Here is a 22396-nt window from a genome sequence, read left to right as displayed (position 1 = left end):
GGAGCCCAAACATTCTGTTTGGGGTTCTTTTGAATTTAGATTGCGGTGTGTTGCACTTCATTGGCCGTTACTGTCTCATCAGCTCTTACCCGTCAGTGTATGGCCTGTTGTCAGTATTTCTTAGAAGAGAAACTTGCTTCAGTGCTATAAAAGTTTACATTGTTGGTCACGTGGTGAGACCTCGTTTTCTCTAATCATCAGACAGAGCAGCTTTGCTTAGTTAAGTGATTAACCCTTTCATTTCGTTTTTACAAATTGTTTTTTTTTTTTTAAATCTGAGAGAAAAAAAGTAAAGACTTTCCTTTGTACTTATCTCATGTTCCTTTTCTCTCTTTTTGATTTTGAAGTGTGTCTGGGAAGGAGGATAATGCAGACACTGACCAGGAGAAGAAAGAAGAAAAGGGCATTTCAGAGAAAGAAAATAATGGATTGGAAGCGGTAAGTACAGGAGAGTAAGCTTATAAATTGTGGTCACTAACACACACGAACTAGATGGAAGTGAGTCATATCTGTGAACTAAATCATATCTGCCATTTCCTGCTTGCTTAAGGACTTTTTTTCAGAGTGGTCAGCTCTTAAGTATGACAAATCTTGGGCTAGTGCATTGTGAAAATTGTGTGTGCATGCAGATGAGATACCCTGAGAAACGAAGACCTCTGCAGGACAAAGTTAGTGCGTAATGACCTTAAACTCTTGCAGTGGTTTTGAATTAAAGAAAAGGAAGATTCGGTGTCCAGGGAGGTGGCTTAGTGGGTAGACGCCCCACGGGAAAGTGTGAGGACTTTCCCAGATCCCTGGCATCTGTGTAAAAACTGAGCGTGGCCTGTGATCGAGTTGGCATGGCAGGACAGACAGATTCTGTCTGGGAGTTCACCAGCCAGCCAGTCTGAGCACTGGGTTCAGATCCAATGACAGGCCCGGCTGAAGGGAGTGTGGTGGAAAGTGACAGAGGAAGACACTGGACATCCTGCTCTGGCATCTGCATGGCTAAGTGTTGATGTCCACAGCATACAGGAGCGTGCACAAACATACACAATGACAGGTCTGTCTTTCCGCACCTCTCCTACTGAGGTGATGACTTTGCTTGCCAATACTGTGCTGTTAATAGACCCAAATCACATTGCAGGAAGACAATCAGGAGGTGAGTGATCATGAGGAGGAGGAGGAAGAAGAGGAAGAAGAAGATGAAGAAGAGGATGACATTGAAGGAGGAGAGAGCTCTGATGAATCTGACTCTGAGTCAGATGAAAAAGGTACCTACTCCTTAGCAGGAAGCTCACATCAGGAAGCTGCTCAGCTGGTCACATTGGGAAGCTGTTGGTGGGAAACTCAACATTTTCTATTTTATCTCAGATGAAAGCAATTTTCATGACTTGTAAGACTACTCTAGCCTCGTGCATGCTCTAGGCCAAAGACCTGCTCCTGTCTACATTAGATCTAGTCACTGTGTGATTTCCACATTTCTTCGGTGCACTCGGCACCCGCCATTGGCCACCGTGAACAGTATGGTGTAGCCGGGAACTTCCCCACACAGCTGACGAGTGACTACATGAATGTAGATAATGGCTTTACATTCTTGCTTGGTATGATGATGATGATCTTTTGGCCTACTCTCAGTATTTTTGTCTTCTGTGAATAGCTAACTATCAAGCCGACCTAGCGAATATCACGTGTGAAATTGCCATTAAGCAGAAGTTGATTGATGAGCTCGAAAACAGCCAGAAACGGCTGCAGACGCTGAAGAAGCAGTACGAGGAGAAGCTGATGATGCTGCAGCATAAGATCCGCGACACACAGCTGGAGAGAGACCAGGTGCTCCAGAACTTAGGTGGGTCTTCTGTGGCGTCGCTGTCCGCATTCGAGGCACATCGGTTGAAAAGCTTAGCAATCATTGAATGGCTTGAGTAGATAATAAAGCAAATGAGCCCAAACCTCCAGGAGATTAGAGCTGGGGCATTATCGTGTCCTGGGAACTGGGTGTTCCAAGTCTGTGAAATGAAAAGCCGTGCCTTACAAGAACCCTGCATTTTACCCCTTTGCACCCAGGCTCGGTGGAGTCATACTCAGAAGAAAAGGCAAAGAAAGTGAAGTGTGAATATGAAAAGAAGCTCCACGCCATGAACAAAGAGTTGCAGCGACTGCAAACAGCCCAGAAGGAGCATGCAAGGCTGCTGAAAAACCAGTCTCAGTATGAGAAACAGCTAAAGAAACTGCAGCAGGATGTCATGGAAATGAAGAAAACAAAGGTACTGGTACTGTCCCTGTTCCGCTCAGGGGACGGCAAGCTTGAGAGCTTGAAACAGAACTATTATTGTGACTCTCTCTTAAGTCAATAAAAGAGTAGCCCATATTTCCTACCAGCTTAAAGAGGTACTCAGCTTCCTGTGTCTGTCTGTTTGATCATGTTCTCATTCACCGACAGGTAACATCTAGAGATTGATTTGTATTATTTCCGTGCGTAGAGTAACGCAAAACCAAGGAAACTTCATGTTTACATCCATTTTTGAGTAGGATTATCTTAAATATTGCACCAAAATCAAGGCAGTTCCTTTAAAATAATCACATGGACATGACTTAAGAAGTAAATAATTTATGTTATATGGTTGTTGTAATAACCATAGCCACATTTATTATGTTCTTTCCCTGTACCAGACTCTGCTATAAGCACCTTCCAGTATCAATCCATTGAGTTTTCACAGTACACAAGGGCATTGTAGATGAGCAAGTCAAAGCCTACAGAGGTTATAGAACTTGTTTCAGGCTCACTCAGCTACTGATACTAAGTATCAAAATTACATACATAGAGCACTAGCTAACTTGACAAAAGTTCATTGAAAATAGAATCATCTGAAGACACCAGTTGACTGAAATACACTGTGGATTCCACATGCTTTCATGGAGTTTACCAAATGTATCTGGTGATGGAGTAAGTTCAATAATGTATATCTCTAACTTTAGGTTCGTCTAATGAAACAAATGAAAGAAGAACAAGAGAAAGCCAGACTGACAGAGTCTAGGAGAAACAGGGAAATTGCTCAGCTGAAAAAGGATCAACGCAAAAGAGATGTGAGTAGACTCTGCATTGTGCAAGACTGTTTTATGAATGGAGGAAAAAATTTTTAACTATCATAAGTATAGGTTGGGGGCAATAAGTATTAGTTATATAAAATTATAATTATTATCACATCTAGATTAGAGTAATTCAGTATAAGTATTTAGGGCTCATTTATTGCCAAGCGAGGTGACCAGGATGTATCCTCTGGGATGATAACTGGTCCTTGATAAAAGATAATTTTCTGAGAATGCAAAGCATTTTTGTCTTCACCTTCAGAATTCTACTTTCATGAATTCAGATTTTGAAGGTATTCTAATTCATTAAAAACACCCTTGTTTTTGTTAAAATCTTTACTTTTATTATGGTTAGTTGAAGAGAAGGAGGAGAGAGGAAGTGAGGGAGCAGGAGCTCGAGAGCGAGTGCAGGTGATACGGTGTTCAAGCAGAGGTCAGAGGACAACCTTCAGGAGTTAGTTCTCTTCCACCATGCAGGTCCTGGGGATGGAACTCAGTTGTCAATCCTGGCAACTAATGCCTTTTACCCCCTGAGCTATCTTGTTGGCCCCACATCTTCACTTTAATCTTATTGATGAATGTAAAAAAAATATTGCTTGACATTAGAACGTGGGAACTGAGCAGAGACCATGGAGAAAGCAGTTTACCAACTTCGTTCCCATGCCTTGCTCACCTTGCTTGCTTCTACAACTCAAGACCACCTGCCCAGGGATGACATTGGCTACAGTAGACTGGGGCCTTCTACATCAATCATTCATCAAGAAAACACCTCCACAGACTCGCCCACAGAACAGTCTGCTAGAGATAACTTCCCAGTTAAGGTTTCCTTTTCCCTGGTGGCTCAAGTTCCTGTCAAGTTGACGAGAACTAGCCAGCACACCCAAGTTACTGTCCAGGGCTAATTGCATGAGTGCACATTTTCCTGTGTTTAAAACAATTTTACTTATTGTATGTATTTAAAATGACTCTTGAAAACAGTCAGGTCTGCTACTGTTTGTGCCTCAGTGAGTCCTTAAAATGTCTAAGAATAGCTGGATGAGAAGCGTCTGTAAAGCACTTGCACCTAGTAAGCACCACCGTGGTAGTTAGTAACAGTAAGCATGCAGATGACTTTCTGTTTGATTTGGTTTTTTTTTTTGTCCCCACCCCCATGGCATGGTGTAGGCATGCACATGCCATGGTGCAAGTGTAGAGGTCAGAGGTCAGCTTTCAAGAGGCAGTTCTCTCCTTCCACCATGCACTTTCAGGGGCTTGAACTCAGGTTTTTGCTTTTACTTGCTGAGCTGTCTCACCAGCCCAGAGACGGTTGTTTCAACATCGTTTGCTGTATTAAAGTAGCAATAACCATATGATGAGTATGAGGTCATCAACCCAGATTGTGCGAAGAACTTGTGTTTCCTGGCAGTAAGAGGGAGTGTGTTAGTCTAAGAGCAGGACACTACATTGTACTTCAGTTGTCCATTTCAGCATGCTGAATCTTGTTTTATAGCATCAGCTTAGACTTCTGGAAGCCCAGAAAAGAAATCAAGAAGTAGTTCTGCGACGCAAAACTGAAGAGGTACAGTAAGCAAGCTTACCATTTGGAGGGAGCATTTTGACTTTGGGAAAAATCATGTATTCCTTTTCTTTTTACTTTGTGGTGCTGGGGATTAAATCTAGAGCTTTGCATGTGATAGGCAAATCCTCTACCACTCTACCCTGTCCCTGTAACACACATTTCTACAGACAGAGCCTAGACCAACCTCTGATGCTATTCCAGGTAACAGCTCTCCGTCGGCAAGTAAGGCCCATGTCTGATAAAGTAGCTGGGAAGGTCACTCGGAAGCTGAGCTCATCTGACAGCCCTGTCCAGGACACAGGTTCCAGTGCAGCTGCAGGGGAAGCAGATGCATCCAGGGCGGGCACCCAGCAGAAAATGAGGGTTCCTGTGGCAAGGGTCCAGGCGTTACCAACACCTACAACAAATGGAACCAGGTCCTGCTGATTTTGAGTTGCCCTGATGCGGTCCTTGTGTGTGTTCATATTGAATGCTATGTAAATAGGTCTCCTTATTGGTTGTACACAATCAAATAAAATCATAAGTAGTTATATTTGTCTTTGCAACTGATTACAGGAATAAATATCAGAGGAAGGGATTGACTGGCCGGGTGTTCACTTCCAAGACTGCCCGCATGAAATGGCAGCTCCTCGAACGCAGGGTGACTGACATCATCATGCAGAAAATGACCATTTCCAACATGGAGGCCGACATGAACAGACTCCTCAGGGTATGGGAGATAGAAACTAGACCTTCCCTCCTTAGCTGACTGTTAGTCTTGCTATTCCATACTTGTTCTTGGAAGCACTGTCTGCTTCTATAGTGTCATTCTTGTCTTGAATGCACTGTGTGTGAGTTCTCTTAAAACTCTTAATTCCAATGTGGGTTTCTTTGATTTTTTTTCCTTTTCTCGTAGCAACGGGAAGAACTCACAAAAAGACGAGAGAAACTTTCAAAAAGGAGAGAGAAGATAGTCAAAGAGAGTGGAGAGGGAGATAAAAACGTGGTTAGCATCAGTGAAGAGGTGGAGTCCCTAACTGCAAATATAGATTACATCAATGATAGTATTGCCGACTGTCAAGCTAACATCATGCAGATGGAGGAGGCAAAGGTGTGTACTGTAAAAGACAGCTTTTTTCTTGTTTTCACTTGTTTGTAGGAGAAGGTCTCTCACTTTGGCTGTCCTCAGACTCTGTGTGTGTAAATAAAGATGTCCTTCAATTTCTCATCCTCCTGCCTTTGGAAGTATGAGTAGATATGATGCTCAGGATGGTAAAGCTATTTAATAGCTTAATTAAGAATAAGAACTTTTGTCTTATTTATCTTTAAGAACACATTGAGTTTTATATTCTGTCATTTTCTATTTATTGGTTTAATCTGATTCTTAGGTTTTACGCATAGAACAGATAGTCTACTCTCCTGATTTCTATTCTGACCTTGTGATGTTCTTATATTATATATGTGTCGTTTATTATGTCTTGCATTGAATTTTTAGCTGTTCATAGATGTCTACTTTTGACTGAAACACATGTTTATTAGTGTGAGAATCATGTAATGTTTTCCTGAGTAGCTTCATTGATTTATCCATACTGTCAAGTCAATTCCATAGCCTGTTGTCTTCTGTTTAAATAAATCCAGATAAGTAATGATCATTCCCCACTGGTTTGATGTAGGAAGAAGGTGAGACGTTGGATATCACTGCTGTCATTAATGCCTGTACCCTTACTGAAGCCAGATACCTGCTAGATCACTTCTTGTCAATGGGCATCAATAAGGTGAGATTTAACTCTTCTCGATAGCCTACATTTTGACCATTTCGGTTTTGAATGTCTTTTTCCAGTCACCCTCCTCTTGGTGAAAGTAGAGTGCAATAAAATTCTTAACTGAAAAATAAATATTTTTCTTTAGAGCTACGTAAAATGTTATGAGCATCGGTGTTCTACTGGCTCTGTCACACTTGTATATCAGAACAAATAAACCAAGAAGAAATAAAGCCTGTTTTATTTTAACAAAAGGTTTTCAGGGAAAACAGATTTTTTTTCTTTCTTTCTTTCTTTCTTTTTTTTTTTTTAATCACAACTGGCTTGCTGCTAGCTCTGTATACCTCAAAAGAAAATCAGAGAGGAGAAATACCACCCTGCTCCTTTGAATGTCACTGGTCTAATTTGTCACTGGTCGGACACTTACTCCCAGTTGCTGAAGGCGGTGACAGCTAAGTCACCTGCTCCCCATTCTGGACCTGCATTAGACCCTTCTTACACAGCCTTCTCACACTTCATCCTTACAATGTGCCAGCCAAGGAGGTCTTGATTCATAGCACTTCACACAGGAACAGAGGGTCAGGAGGATGATGCAATCTCGGACAGGGAAACTGCTCTGTGACCTCTGAACAAAGCAAGCAGAGGAGCTGGTTTGCATTAAGGTCTGTCTGGTGTCCTAAGCATTTTAATGTAGAGGGCTTTGATTTCTATGATGTAAGAGTTTGCTTTTCTGGTTCTTTCAGGGTCTTCAGGCTGCCCAGAAAGAGGCTCAGATTAAAGTCCTTGAAGGTCGACTCAAGCAAACCGAAATCACCAGTGCTACACAAAACCAGCTCTTATTCCATATGTTAAAGGAGAAGGCCGAGTTAAACCCTGAGCTGGATGCCTTACTAGGCCATGCTTTGCAAGGTAATTTGGATTAAATTTTACGTTGATGACTTGCATGGTGGCTTTGCTCTTTGGACATTGTATCTATATCTCCTTCTTCTATGGCTTGTTTGAATAGATGCTATACTTACTTAGATTTTAAATAAATATTCTTACTTTAATTTGCATGTGTATGTAAATTCGGGGGAAAGTAGTTACTGTCATTCCAAGAAAATTACCCACTTAAGGTTACTTAACCTTATTAAACCATTGGCTTTTATGGATAAAGGAGACCAGGAAAGTCTCTGAATTGGTTATTTAAATGACTTAAAAGATTAACCAACTCTCATTCCCTTCACACCGCGTACCTACTGTGCTAAAATTCATCTGTGTTTGTTATGGCATCTGTTCCGTGCATCTTAACATTGGAGCGTGATCTTGTGCTATGTGAGAGTTTTAACGTTGGATTTGTTTTGATTGGAGTATTGCTTTTTGTTTCCTTCTGCTGTTGTTTATCCAGATCTAGATAGCGCCCCACTAGGTGAGTATGTTTAGCTTTCTGTGTATCGACAGCTGCATGAGTCACTAATTGTCCTGTGCACTAATTGTGCCACATAGATCACAGCGTTTCCTTGGTAGCCACTGTTTCTGCATGACCTTCTTTGAAACATATTCATGATTAAAAAACAAAACCCACTAAATCTTTGTGTTAAACATTCTTGATTTTGAAATCTCTAGATGTTGAAAGAGGTGGGCTTGAGCTAACCGTCATTTGAGCTCAATTGTGGGATTAGATATGTTCTCTGAATGCTTTCTCTCCTACAGGAAAACATGCAGTATATTTTCCTTTTTAATTTTTTAAAATATATGTATTAACTTGCATCCATTGTTTTAACTTCATAAATAACTTTCTTTAGTATGGTCTTATCTAGTCCTTCAAAAAAGAAAATTAAGAATATATATTTTTATAAATGGAATAAAATACAAGGACTTTGAGCACACTAATATCGTGGTTATAATCATAGGCATCATATTTTTAATGTAGAAGAGACTATAGAGATCATTGTACATAGAAGTTTTTTTTTTTTTAGAGATTTATTTACTTATTATGTGTAGTATTCTTCCTGTATGTCAGAAGATGGCACTAGATCTCATTATGGATGGTTGTGAGTCACCATGTTATTGCTGGGAATTGAACTCAGAACCTCTGGAAGAACAACCTGTGCTCTTAACCTCTGAGCCATCTCTGCCAGATATGGGAGGGCATGGGATTTGAGCTGGTATATGATACAAAAAGAGGATGAGGGGTCACACAGCGAAGAAGTGTACCAGCAGATCAGTGCTCTGAAGGAAAAGTACATGGCTTATAATGGTGAAACAACGTTAGAGGCTAAGGCGGGATCACCACCCCTTACTACACTTAGGGATCCTACAAATTTTGAGGAACATTTTTGCTTTTCTCACGTTATTCCTGTCTTTATTAGGGGCATATATTCTACTGTACCCCTATTCTACTACAGATTTTCTAGGAGCCTCACGGAACTTAGCATATAGTTGTATTTGTGGTTAAGATTTATTGAGAAAATATAAGAATATACAGCTGTAGTATAAGGGAAAGCACACAGATGAGCCCACAGGAGTCCACGTTCAAGTTTCTTTGTTTGCTTCTGTCCGTGAGAGACCATAGAGAGTACAGGCCCTAGAAACAAACACAGTGGGCTGAGCCAGGGAAATGTACTGGACGGTCATCACCACCCAAGGTTCCTGTTGGGGCCAAGGGACTTTAGTATGTGTGCCTAACTTGTACCAGATTCTAGGCCCCCATATAGAAAGCACTAAGTCAGCATCAACCATTGTTTGTATAGTTTAGACCTCGTGAGCATCCTTTATTATTTTGTCGTTGACCGGGGATACTGGGAGAGTTGGTGTTTTGGAAGTTAGCCAAGGTGTGTATAGGTTTGCAAGTAGGTGTTTCTACAGGAAGAAGCCACAGGGCTTCTGTATTAGTTCTGTTTCATATACGACTCCTGAATGCCAACATAGCCCTTTTATAAAAAAAAAACTTAATAAGAAATGGTGGAAAAGCACAAACATTTGGTTCACTTCCAGGGTAGATGGTAAAGTCTCTACCCTGGTATGGGTAAGCAGAACACCTGGGAGTTCTGTGTCTGCCTGAATCTGAGTGCTGCTTGGTGAGAAGCACATCTGATGGGTTTGTGCTCATGCTAAGGACTGCGTGCTAGCTCCCCAGAGCAAGTACTTCACATCGGTGACGTATTTAAATTGGTGACCGACTGGGGTGGGGTTCTCTTAACTCTGACCATGTTGTGTATATACAAAGCATAAGTTATCTCTCTGGAAGGTGTATATTCATAAGTAGGAGCTAAGTATTCTTTAAAACTGAGTTTGAACTTCTCCCTTATGTCTCAAGTTCTATTCATATCCCCCACTGTCTGTAAGGTAAAGGGTAGGAAATCACATCCAACTGCAAACACCAAACAAAGAGAGCAAACTGGAAAGGGGGCAGGACAAGGCTGTAAATGCCCCAAGCTCACCCCCAGGGACATTCTTCCCCCATAAGACAGCACTGCCTCACCATCCAACTCCACCACCTGGGGACCAAGTGTCAAATACCTGAGCCTGTAAGGGATATTTCTCATTGGAAAGTACCATACCTCGCCATTTCTTTATAACCCCAATTTTATATTATTAATTAATTCAACTGTCTAGCCACTCAATATTCTGTTTGAGGATTAAGTCCTCAAACAGAGGACTCTTTTGAAGAAAAGGGTTTGAGAGGCATATTGTCTTCAAGACCACCATTTCCTTCCCCTCTCTGAATCCTAGACTTGGTTCCATTTTAGATATTATTTCCAATCTTTACTAAACTTTCACCAAGGTGTGTACTCGGTGGTTGAAGGAAGGAAACATTAGAAGAGAGGAAGGAATTAGTTGATCCGTGTCCGTAGTATTCTTACACAGTGTAAATGTGTGAACGCCATACATTATATACTTAAATTACATCACGATATTATTTTGTTTTGAGAATGACTTTGTTATAAAATGTGAGTTTTAAAAACCTGCATGTGTGTTAGGGGATGGCTGACAGTTAACTAGTTTATGTTTTGTAGCGGCCTCAGCTGCTGATTTCCTAGTTATTTCTGTTTTCCCTTGCCTGCTACAGTTTTTGCTGATGTGGCAGTTTTTACAGTAGTTGGCATAGCTGTTGCATGCACACCTGTTGTCTTTGTCTTCCGTGTCCCTGTGGATGACATGCATGCTGTTGTGTGACATCTGAATATCTTCATATATGCTCCTTCTGCTCGAAATTTTGAGACGGGGGAAGGTACCTTACTAAGCTTGCATAATTGGTACAGTATTAGAATGTTTATGTGTTCAGAAGGCTAGTGATTGGCCAAGTGCACTGACGGGAGCTCATGCAGCCTTTGTGTGAGCTTCTGTTTTTCATCAGTGAATCTGTGTGTTTGAATAAGACTGATATATAAAAAGTATTCATGTAAAGTAACAGTGTATACTCATCAGATAAATATATAACCAAATCCCCATTCTCTAAATACCGTTTTTCCATGTTTCACCGTTCAAACTCATGATTTTCCTGTACGTTCCGTACATTTCTCCTCATCCTAACACATGCAAACAAAGGCGCTTCTTGGAAGTATTTTTTTCTACAGTCTATTTTGATTTAGCAATCCAAACCAAAGTGCTGGTGTTGAGACGCTGAGCTGATGTGTGTATGTCTAGCCTGGGGATGAGAACCCATCCAACTTGTGCAACACTTGCATTTTTCCCTTCTTTGTAGAAAATGACGAGGACAGTAGTGACGAAGAGGCACCTTTACAAAGTCCAGGGTCGGAGGGAAGGTAAGACCTGCAGAGGCCGCCACACTTGGCTTACTTCCATAGCGTTCTCTTTTATGATTGTCTTTCATTTTAACTATGTGTATTTGTGTATTTAATTATGTATGTGTATGCCTGTGGAGATTTGCGCACATGAGTGTAGGAGCCTGCAGAGGTCACAAGAGGGTATTGGATGCCCTGGATCTGGAGCTACAGGCCGCTGTGAGCCACTCATTGTGGTGCCGGGAACGAACTCAGATCCTCTCTAAGAGCAGTAAATGTTCTTAACCATTGAGCCATCCCTCCAGGCCATCATCTAAGACTGGTAAAACTCAGCCCTTACTGCATTAAGCAATTACCTTAAAATAGAAATAATTTTTAATTTTATGGTCAATAATAGCCCTAGGAACAGTAATATGAAAACCAAAGACATGCCTGTCATAAATTTCAAAATAAAATATTTAAGGAAGAAAAATGGATTCATTTTTAATAAATCTATCTGGATTTTAAAGATTACCTTTCTGTATTTCCATAGACTTATTTTTTTCATAGTTGTACACATAAAGGACATGCAGTTCTGTGTAGTGATTTTGAATTTAATCTCTTAATTGGTCCTTATTTATATGCAGCACACTGTCTTCAGACCTCATGAAACTCTGTGGTGAAGTGAAATCAAAGAACAAGGTAAGGACAATCGCAAATGTCAGGCACCTCTTTTCCTATTGTTCTCTACCTCACGGGTGGACTGCTCGGCTTCCTATCTGGCTCTCAGTAGAGCGGAAGCTCAACTTCTCTCGTTCGTAAGGAACTTATTTTATCTTCTCTATAAGGAATAATTCAAAAAAAATTTTAAAAGCTTCTCACTTGAGACTTAGGGTTTACCTAAATTCTTACACTATTTCTGCATGATACAATGTAGAATGGAAGCAGAGTCTTAACAATTGGTTAGTGAAGTAGTAAACTCTACAATGGTGTGAGTATCAGGCACTTAAAGTGACGATTTGTGAAACTCTAGCACTGGTTTTTTTTTCAAGTGTTTCTTCCTTGTTAAATATTCTGAGATTATTTAAAATAGAAATTTAGGGACAGGGAGTTAGGAACCATGCCCTAGCTCAGCAATAAACACCAATAAGTGTTGATCAGTTTTCTTTTTTTGTAGGAATATCAGCCCAAGGCTATCAGATCCTCCATTTTCCCCATGATAAGTCTTAAATATGGATTTTTAGTGTAAAATTTCTTTCTTTCTTTCTTTCTTTCTTTCTTTCTTTCTTTCTTTCTTCCTTCCTTTCTTTCTTTCTTTCTTTTTTTAGAAAAATACTCATGAGTCTGATGAAAATACATCTGTAGATTTTTGTATGGTCTTGAAGTACTTGCTTTCCAGTATATAGTTTGTATTTTGTTCTGAATGATCAAACAAGCTACCAAAACTCAGATTTTTTTTTTTCTTTTTGGTGGTTTGAAAGCAGATAGAATCTCGCAGGGTTTCCTGTTTTAGGCTCTGTGAAAGCCTAGCCTATTCAGCGAGCCTACGTGAGATGCCCAAGAGACTTGGGAAGTGAGGGCCACAAAATAATCCACTGTGGTTATGAATTTGCCCGGAGAAGGGCTCTCTGCCTTCCCACCTGTGTGGTGGGAAGAACCAAGATGGTAAAAGGTGTCCCCAGGGCTTCTCATTTCAAATCACCAAAGCTTTTCTTTTACTTGCTGCTTCTGAGCTGGAAAGATATGACAAAGGGCTCATTTCTTTTTTTTTTTTCCTTTGAATAGTGAAGTCATTTCATGATTTTAATAAGGGCCACAGCAGTACTGTGTTAATGACATAGAATAAACAACAGAATACAACATAGTGAATTTTCCAATGAGTAGCGTAAACTCATTATTTAGTATATCACAAAAAACTAACTGAAAATAAAAATGAAAAATTTGTATTAACAAAGTATTTAAAGATGAACAATGTTAGAGTTTAGTTAACTTCACTGCAATGGATTTTCCTTTGGCTTAATTCCTTCCCACTTCCTTTCTTCATTCCCTTGTCTTTCTCTCTTTAAAAGCAGTTACATGCTGAGGGAGCTGGTCACTTGTCGCTGGACAGCACAGTGGTGTTAGTGGCCTTTGACTCACCTTCGGCTGACTTTGTCACTTCTGTTTGCGTTACCACAGAGAGATGTCCAGCATCCTGTGCTTTCTCATCCTCTCTTGTGAATAAGTTACCTCTCCACTGCGGATATCACAATATTTAAAAATGCCCCTGGTACATATGTGCAATCCAAATGCTGGCTATTACTGTGGCCTTGTAAGGTCTTGTCTGGCTGTGACTCTGCCTTGTCACTGTCACACATGCTGTCTTTGACATTTTGAACTTTTTGAAATCTATGCCTTGCAGTGCTGAAGCATACATGGGCAGCCTGTATAGGGCGGTTCTATTGAACTTGTCCATATTGGGTTTCGTGGTCTAAGTTGATAAGGATGACTGACCAGGCCTCTTCCTCAAGATGGCACCAGATCTCATTACAGATGGTTGTGAGCTATCATGTGGTTGCTAGGAATTGAACTCAGGACCTTTGGAAGAGCAGGCAGTGCTCTTAACTGTTGAGCCATCTCTTAAACTCCATACCTGCAAGGAAAAGATGTGCATAATGTTTTTATCTATTGCAGACTAATTTAAAAAAAAAAAAATCTCTGTTCCCTAATCAAGTTCTGTGCAAAAGTGTGGCCCTGATTGCTTCTCTTTCCATCTCTAGGCGCGAAGGAGAACCACCACTCAGATGGAGTTGCTGTATGCAGATAGCAGTGAACTAGCCTCAGACACTAGTGCAGGAGAGGCCTCCTTGCCGGGTTCTCTTACACCTGTTGCAGAAGGGCAAGAGATTGGAATGCACACAGAGACCAGTGGTACTTCTGCTAGGGACAAAGAGCTTCTTCCCCCATCTGGCTTACCTTCTAAGATAGGCAGCATGTAAGTCTGACCTGGCTCTACTAATTCCCTTCCTTTTGGCTTTTTGTTTTATTAATATGCATGTTTCTAATTTCTTATTTCTGTTGAAAAATAATCAGTCTCTGGTTTTCAAAGCAATTTCTGTTAGGTGTTGCTGGCCCCAATTTTTGTTTGTGTATGAAGATGTGCTGTGTGTGTGTGTGTGTGTGTTCTGTATGGGCGGGGCTCTAAAGCTGGTGTTAGGTGTCATGCTCAATCATTCTGAATGTACATATTGAGGCATGGTCCTTTGCCAAACCCAGAATTCTCTCTCCAGGCCAGCGAGCTTGCTCCTGGAACTCCCTTTCTCTGCCTGCACTTGGCTGGGATTACAGGAGGGCTACCACAGTCACCTGTTTTTTATGTAGGTGCTAGGCATCCAAATTCTTTCATGTTTGTGTGGGAAATACTTTCCCTGCAAAAGGAAGTTTTTCACCCTAACCCTAGTGATCTGGAAAGTCAAAATAACTTAAGATTCAATGTTATCTTTTTACTTTAATCTCTAAGTTTTAGGATCGCTCTAAGGGCAATACCATTTTCTGAGTAATGATTATGGGCACAGTTTATTTAGAAACACTTCCATTAGGCTAAAGTTATACAAATAAAATAATTACATGTCAATATAAGCTTTTAAGACTCAAGTTTACTCCAGCTTATCTAGGATCTGGTTCTCATAACCTGGTAGGATAATAAATCATTGCTGACCCCTTTAAGGAAAAAAGCTAAAACTAATTATAAACTTTGTGCCTTTCAGGTTTTCCTATTTTAGTTTAGTTTTTTTGTTTTGTTTTGTTTTGTTTTGTTTTTGAGATAGGGTCTCACTGTGTAGCAGCCCTGTGTAAAGCAGACTGCCCTCTGGCTCCTGAGTGCTGATATGAAAGATGTACACTACCACTCCCACCCCTCCAACCTTTCACCTTGAAGCTCACTGTGTGTCGGGGCCAATGCCCATACAAAGAACTTCACAGCCTGTGAGGAGCTGCAGTTGTAACAACAAAGCTCTTCTTCTATTACAACAAGTGCCCCATGGCCCCTCATTTTCTGTTTTGAGAACAAAGAGAGACTTCCCTGCACTGGATAGTATATGTGCATACTTTCCCTGTTTTTGTTAGTGAGCCTGCGTGCGTGTGTGCGTGCGTGCATGCGTGTGTGTGTGCATGTGTGTGTGTAGTGTGTTTCTCTTTTAAACATTACCTTTTAGATTTTTATTTATTATTTATGACTCTGAGTGTTTTGCATGTGTGTGCGTTATGCCTGTGGTGGTCAGAAAATGGTGTCTGATACCCTGAAACTGGAATTGCAGACTGCTGTGAGCCACAGTGCTGGGTGTTGAACCTGGGTCCCTTTAAAAAGCAGCAAGTCCTTTTTTATCCAGTGAGCCATTTCTTCAGCCCCTCACTTGTAAGGATTTTCAGTGATGTTTTTGCAAACTAACTCTCAAGTTATAATCTAGCGAATGGTTCCTGATATGAATATATGTATATGGCAATATTGCCCCTAAAGCAGCATGCAATAAGCAACTCTACAGATAATACCCAAGTAATAAGCTTGCTGTCTATGTCTGTTTCCCATAATATTCTCCATTTCATGACGGCATTTCTATTATCTTCCATTTATCAGTCCCATCTACTGATATTTAGTTGCAGAATTAATTTTAATGATAGAATTTTCTTGCATGTGCTTAAGGAGCTTATGTGATTAATACTGGAAGCTGCTAACCAGCGTAGCCAAGGCTTCAGTGCTGTGACAGGATAGTGACACAGATAAGGGACTATCGGGGACTTGTGTGTGCTCAGCTTTAGTCCGCCTTATGACAGGCACTTTAGGAACCTCAAGACTAAGGCTGTGGCCTGGAATCCACATTCAGGTAATATATTGATTTATAAATGTATCCTTTATGACATAGTATGGAAAATGTCTCTTAGACTTTGCTTCTTCACACAATTTGCCTTTAAGTTTTCATGAACTTAGAGGGCTAAATTTATAATTCCTGACACTTCCTTTCCTTGTTTGAGGCAGTCTCATGGAGCTTAGGCTGGCACCAAAGTCACTACGTAGTCAGGGCTAATGCCTCCACCTCCCGAGTGCTAAGATTTCATACCTGTATCACTTTGTCAGGTCCAGGTCCTCACAGACTGAAGGTTTGCGCTTGGTTCAGGAGTACCCGCAGCTCCTGCCACACGGCTTTCATTCCCTTATCTTGTGCACAGGGTGGAACTGCTACACTATGGTTTCTTCAGTCACATGTAGTTTCCACCTTTGAATATCGCTTGCAAACCCTTTCTGTGGTTTTTTAAGCAGTGTTCCTCGCTGAGAATGGTAATATTCATCATTGCATCCACAAAACTCATATCTTTAAGTTTTAATTATTCATCAACTACTCCATGTTTTTAATTTTAAAAAGTTTCTGACATTTGGTCTCATTCACTGGACCCCAAGCTGGCTTGAAAAATCACTGTGTGAAGCCCAGGATCCAGAAATATAATCCCCTGTCTCTATTGAACTCAATATCTCAAGAATAATTGAGAAATAGGAGACTAGCAAAAATAAATAATTTAAAATTATTCTCAAGATTATTAAGTCTGCTGCTTTACATGTAAAGTGAGCGGTTTGGCTTAAACTCTTAAGTTATATAATTTTGAATTAGGCTTGCCTTGTGGGTGTGGACTTCAGATTTTACTTAAACATCCTGGTCCCTCAGTCTCTTAAGTGCTGGGATTAATGACTTGAGCCACCACACCTAACTTTTATTAGTTAAAGTTAATGACAAGAATGTTTTATTACTAAAACATAGGAAATGACTAATCAGTGTCTAAATCTAGTTCAGTAAAAATAGTTGTCATTCTTGGCTTGTGTTATTACTTACATTGCTATGTTATAACCATGTGGTTTATAGCCACTTTTTGGTTGTTTTTTTTTTTTGTTTTGTTTTGTTTTTTCGAGACAGGGTTTCTCTGTAGCTTTGGAGCCTGTCCTGGAACTACCCTTTGTAGACCAGGCTGGCCTCGAACTCACAGAGATCCGCCTGCCTCTGCCTCCCGAGTGCTGGGATTAAAGGCTTGCTCCACCACCGCCCGGCTATAGCCACTTTTTAATGTTTATTTATTAAATTGTATTACTTCTCATAGCCTAATAGTTTTTTTCTTGCAAAACTTTTAGATAATTTCCCCCCAGATCAAATAGTTTCCAATAAAATTTGGATACTTAAAATATTTATTTTGTTTGTCTGGCAGTGTCATTTTTTTACATTAAAAGATAATAAACACATGTAATTAACGAAATTGTAACTTAAAAGTTTGTGATTATTAGGCTTCTATCCACTAAAAATAAGTCATGTATTATTTTCTTATCCTACTTTTATTTCCTCCCCCCCAAAATAAATTTGGAACTTTTAGATTAGATTAGCTGCCAAAGTTTTTAAATTTAAAAAATATTAATAATAAGAAAAATAAATAAGAAAAATAATTAAAATGTTTTCCTATTTTAGTTCCAGACAGCCATCTCTATCAGAAAAAAAAATGCCAGAGCCTTCCCCTGTAGCAAGGAGAAAGGCATACGAGAAAGCCGAGAAACCCAAGGCCAAGGAGCATAAACAGTAAGTTCCTAACGCTCTTTTCCGTACTCAGAAGGCTGCAGGTCCCCTGCAGCAGGCGCTGAGGGGCAGCTGCAAGTTGCTGTTAGCTCGTGACCTGTTTCTCAGACAATTAAGTGAACTATTGGCTTGGCTGAGTGGTTTCCGGCTTTATGATCACCCATACACTTTTAATACACTTGAGCACGTGTCTCCCCGTTCATGTCACTAACGGTTTTCAGTTATTTTCATAAAGCCCTGAAAAGGGTTCCTCTGCATTCGAACTAAAAGTTATCAAGCTTCTATTGCAAATGGTCTTCTATAAAAACTCAAAATTAATTTAGCCTCTCCTCTGAAGCTAATTTGACCTTCCCCCTTGAGTAGTCACATCATAAGGTGTGGCATGTGGGTCGTTTTCTTACGACTCACGTTTGGACTGTTGATATCATCCTCAAGCATTTCTTTAATATTCTGTGAGGGTTTAAGTAGCAGTACAGAGTGCAGTCTGCTGACCCCTTCCGAGGGTGCTTAGAAACTGCTCCACCACAACATGTAGACGCTAAATGGTTTAAATAAGTAAGACATTATATAAAAGCACCCCAACTTCCACCACCACCCTGCTTCCTCATACAAAATGCTGGGGCAGGTGTGTCAATGGTGGAGAACAATCATGCCCATTTGCCTTTTAATATCAGTAAACACTAGTGTGCTTTTTCCTTTAACATAAACACATGTTCATAGATTGTCCTTTAGTGGACAGTCTTGTACTACCGCTCTGTTCCCTTGTGCAAAGAAATAACTCATACATTTTCTCCACTGGCCATCCGTAGAGCTGACTTAATTGGCATACTGACTATCCTTCTATTCATCCTTGTTTTTTATAGTTTCAAGAAGTAATCTGCCTTAATTATTGAATCCAGTGTCTCAGGAATCATTGAGAAATGGTAGCCTGGAGAAAATAAATTATTTAAAAGTCGACTGATAAGGCGAATTGCTCCTGAGTCGTTTGGGCCTGCTGCTTCTCCTGCAAAGCAAGCAATAGCTCTCAATTTTGTCTAGATTTATAATTAAGTTGGGCTTGCCTTCTAGATGTGGATTTTGGATCTCACTAGGCAGACTCTTTTTCTACAGTGCCATCTTGTGACCAATGTGACAAAATCCAGTAAAATTATTTTTTAAATTATTCAGAAAGCAAGATCTCAATAAATAAATAAATAAATAAATAAGAGAGGAAGAAAAGAAGGAGTCCTCTAATAAAAAAGCCTTTTAAAAGCATGTTTCTAGAACTTTCCTAACAAAGCATAACCAACTAAAGCCACCTGTTTAATGTTCTTTTTTCTTGTAGCTCGGATTCTGGTGCTTCCGAGGCTAGTCTCTCACCTCCTTCCTCCCCACCAAGCCGGCCCCGTAACGAACTGAACGTGTTTAATCGTCTTACTGTTTCTCAGGGAAACACGTCAGTTCAGCAGGATAAGTAAGTCACGGAAGTGAGCCCTGGCTTCTCACCCAGGACTCCGCACCTCCCACAACAGTCTGTGTGGACCTTTCGCCCTTTCTGTCTGGGAGGTGGAGTCTGAATAGTAAACTCTTGCCATATTTTTGTATTTTTAAACCGAAAGGCACCATGTAGGCAAACCTAAGAGATTCTTTTCCTGCTGAACATTGCTCCCTGCAGTAGCTGTGCACAGCTGTACTCTCGGTTCTGATCTCTCCTATTCTGGTAGGGGTCAAGTTGGATCTTTGAGCATTAGGTGTTAAAACGTCTTTGAATTTTCCGGCTTCTGTAAGCTCACACAGGCATCGGACCATGATAGACTACACCGAAAAGTGGCAAATGTGTTACTGTTGGTATATAAGACAACTTACAAAGACCATATGCTCCTGCCCCTCGGTGGCTCCAGATAAATCTACCACAAATTTCACTGACTCTGTCACTGCAATAAACTGCCACCCGATGGAGAGAGGATGTGGGACTGGAAGGGAATTGAGGGGAGAGGCTAGGAGGTGGAAAATATAATTTTCACTAACTTAGAAGTGAAAAAGTATCCTGTATTGAGCCAGAATCTTTCTTCTAAAAATTCAATACTAATATGACTGTCATAATATAGATAGGAGCCCTGGCTTGTCTGCTTTAGAATATGAATAACACTTTTTTGAGCGCATGCACTTGACATCCCTTCCCCCAGCCGCAGCCGCTGGCTTCCTATGCTGTCATCTTCCCGCATGTAACAGCTCTGAAATTTATAGGACGCCATTTAAAAGATCTGTCTAATACACGTAGATTGTATTAAATGGCTCTATAAATGTAATTACACTCATCATTTGGGAATCATTTTTAATCTGCTTAATTCATATATCAGCTATTTATATATTCTTCATTAATTTTTTTATGTATTCAGTAGATGACATGCCCTTTAAATTGATCTAGAAAGGTAAATATCCTATTAAACAAAACAGACCTTAGTATTATTAATGTGTTCCATGACCTGAGGAAGGTAGGATGCTCAAAGTCCATTTTCACTAGTATGTGAACAGTTGCTTCATTTTTGTTTATTTTTCATTCACAGTAGTTTTAATATTTTCTGTCACAAGGTGGGTATGGTGGCTCACGAGTGTCACCCAGCACCTCAGACACTGAAGTAGGGGGAGGACCTACATGTTCAAGGCCAGACTGGGCTACATAGTGAGTTTCAGAACAGTCTGAGCTACAGATCAAGAACGTGTCTCAAATTGTTTTTCTGCCAGGCTTAATAATCTTGATACTCTCATTCTAGTTTGCTATTTTGTGACTCATATGTTTTACGGACTACACTAATCTTGCTGTTGTAATCCCATAAGGGATACATTGAGTCAACTGTATTTGCACTTTGGAAAACTTCCCTTTGGGGTCCTGTTTGGAGATTGTCGTATTTCATCTGTGACATGCAGCCTTCACAGTTCAGTTCTTACATTCCATGCCACCATCACCTTCCCCATTCTCCCCAGGAAAGCTGCACAATCAAAGTTCCTAACAGACACAGTCACTGCAGACTTGGGTACAGAGCACAGGGCTGACAGTGTCTTTCCCAACTAGCTTTTACCAAGGGACCACATCATCAGAAGAATTCTCTGCTGTTGAAATCAGTTAAAACTTTAAACATGTGAGTGATTTACTTTCTGTGCAGATATAGAATGTACTTGTCAAATTTCTGCATTAGCATCCATCTAAAACAGTAACTCTCAAGATAAATTCATGCAGTTACTGGAATGGGGATTTTTCTTTCAGGTAGTCATAAAGTGAAGCCTGGATGTGATGCAGTTCAGATACTTGATAATTTTCCTTGCCAGGGCCTGAGTTTTCAAGGTGAAAGTGGAGTCTCAGGGTCAGTAATAGGTACACAGTCTTACCCCCAAGATCGGTGGAAAACCTGGGTCTAATTTTTTGTCTAAATTTGCAAACAGAAAAGCAGACGCCACAAAGGCAGTGTTTACAAGATTCTGTTATCCACACTGTTGGTTTTCAGTCTGATGTCTTCACCTGTTTTGATATCTGTTCTTCTCCTCATGACTCTTTCACCGTAGGTCTGATGAAAGTGACTCCTCTTTGTCGGAGGTGCACAGGTACTTTCTTCCTGTCTCCCCTACGTTCTTTCCTTCCACTGATGTCCTAAACACCTCCTAGAAATTCTAAGCAAACCTGTTTGTTTTTTTTAATTGCATGCGTAACTTGTTGTAAGCCGTGTAAGTGCACTCATACTATAAAACATTCATTTTAACGTGTCTTGTGAGTATATCTTGTAAAGTAGTAGCAAACACTTTTTATGAACACTTAGAAGCTGGTTGTTTGTTGCTGTCTTTAATCTTATTTTTTGTCTGTAAAAGATATTCGTATTTTCCCAGTGTCGCCATCAGGAGGGCTTCCTCTTTCTAAGTCTAAGAATAGCATACATAGCTTTCCTTGTTGGTTTAGCAATTTGAAGTAAAAAGTTCATTTCATAACAGTATACTCAATTATAAAAAAGATACTACCCTGACAAAATTAAAACAAAATTACAAAGTAAAGAAACTTATTTAAAAATTTTAAACTGGCCGGGCGGTGGTGGCGCACGCCTTTAATCCCAGCACTTGGGAGGCAGAGGCAGGCGGATCTCTGTGAGTTTGAGTCCAGCCTGGTCTACAAGAGCTAGTTCCAGGACAGGCTCCAAAACCACAGAGAAACCTTGTCTCGAAAAATCAAAATAAATAAATAAATAAATAAATAAATAAATAAATAAATAAAAATTTTAAACTGATAAGTGAAATTTAAAAAATAATAGCATTGCTTTTTTTTTTCATGTTACGGATTTGGGGAAGGGCTAAATTTTTTTCTTCTTTCTCTCTTCCTCTTCCCAAACTTACCCGTTTGTCTCTTCCCCATTTTCCCTTTGTTTTCCTTTTTTTGTGGCCATTTTTCTGAACATCAGCAGATCCTCCAGAAGGTAGGCAGGGGAAGGGAGAAAGATCAACCTCACAGTGTTATTATTTTACTGGTTTGCATGGGACAAAATAAGTGTTTTTTTCTCCACTCAGATCAGCATTGTTGTACAAATTTATATACTTTAATTTTACTTAAAGAACTGATTTAAAGGCCATTTTTATATTTCATAATGTGAAGAGATTTAATTAGAATATGATAATGACACCTTATGCGTATGCTTTCCATACCCATGTTTCCCTGTCATCTTTAGAGGTATAGGGTAATTATAAAAATATTACCGACTCTAATATGATGATTATTTTAGA

The 22396-nt window shown here is 40.1% G+C and overlaps 1 protein-coding gene across 19 annotated transcripts in view; it reads left to right on the top strand.

Annotated features, from left to right (window-relative positions):
- Positions 1-22396, top strand: part of Kif21a (kinesin family member 21A) — a 111963-nt gene that overhangs the window by 73643 nt on the left and 15924 nt on the right. For 2 of the 19 annotated variants that reach the window (XM_057792589.1, XM_057792586.1), the window contains 19 exons: positions 348-438; positions 1127-1253; positions 1640-1828; positions 2047-2246; positions 2959-3066; positions 4559-4627; positions 4829-5043; positions 5183-5336; positions 5523-5717; positions 6280-6381; positions 7110-7275; positions 7754-7774; positions 11054-11114; positions 11720-11774; positions 13832-14046; positions 17552-17659; positions 18981-19109; positions 21197-21235; positions 22078-22092. In XM_057792589.1, coding sequence (XP_057648572.1) covers positions 348-438; positions 1127-1253; positions 1640-1828; positions 2047-2246; positions 2959-3066; positions 4559-4627; positions 4829-5043; positions 5183-5336; positions 5523-5717; positions 6280-6381; positions 7110-7275; positions 7754-7774; positions 11054-11114; positions 11720-11774; positions 13832-14046; positions 17552-17659; positions 18981-19109; positions 21197-21235; positions 22078-22092 — 2259 coding nt within the window. The remainder of the gene's footprint in view (positions 1-347; positions 439-1126; positions 1254-1639; positions 1829-2046; positions 2247-2958; positions 3067-4558; positions 4628-4828; positions 5044-5182; positions 5337-5522; positions 5718-6279; positions 6382-7109; positions 7276-7753; positions 7775-11053; positions 11115-11719; positions 11775-13831; positions 14047-17551; positions 17660-18980; positions 19110-21196; positions 21236-22077; positions 22093-22396) is intronic. The other 17 variants (XM_057792591.1, XM_057792588.1, XM_057792596.1 and 14 more) reach the window with 11 other exon arrangements.

Source organism: Chionomys nivalis, chromosome 17 (assembly GCF_950005125.1).
Source record: "Chionomys nivalis chromosome 17, mChiNiv1.1, whole genome shotgun sequence".
Taxonomy (NCBI): Eukaryota; Metazoa; Chordata; class Mammalia; order Rodentia; family Cricetidae; genus Chionomys; species Chionomys nivalis.
This window is presented reverse-complemented; position numbering and strand designations above follow the sequence as displayed.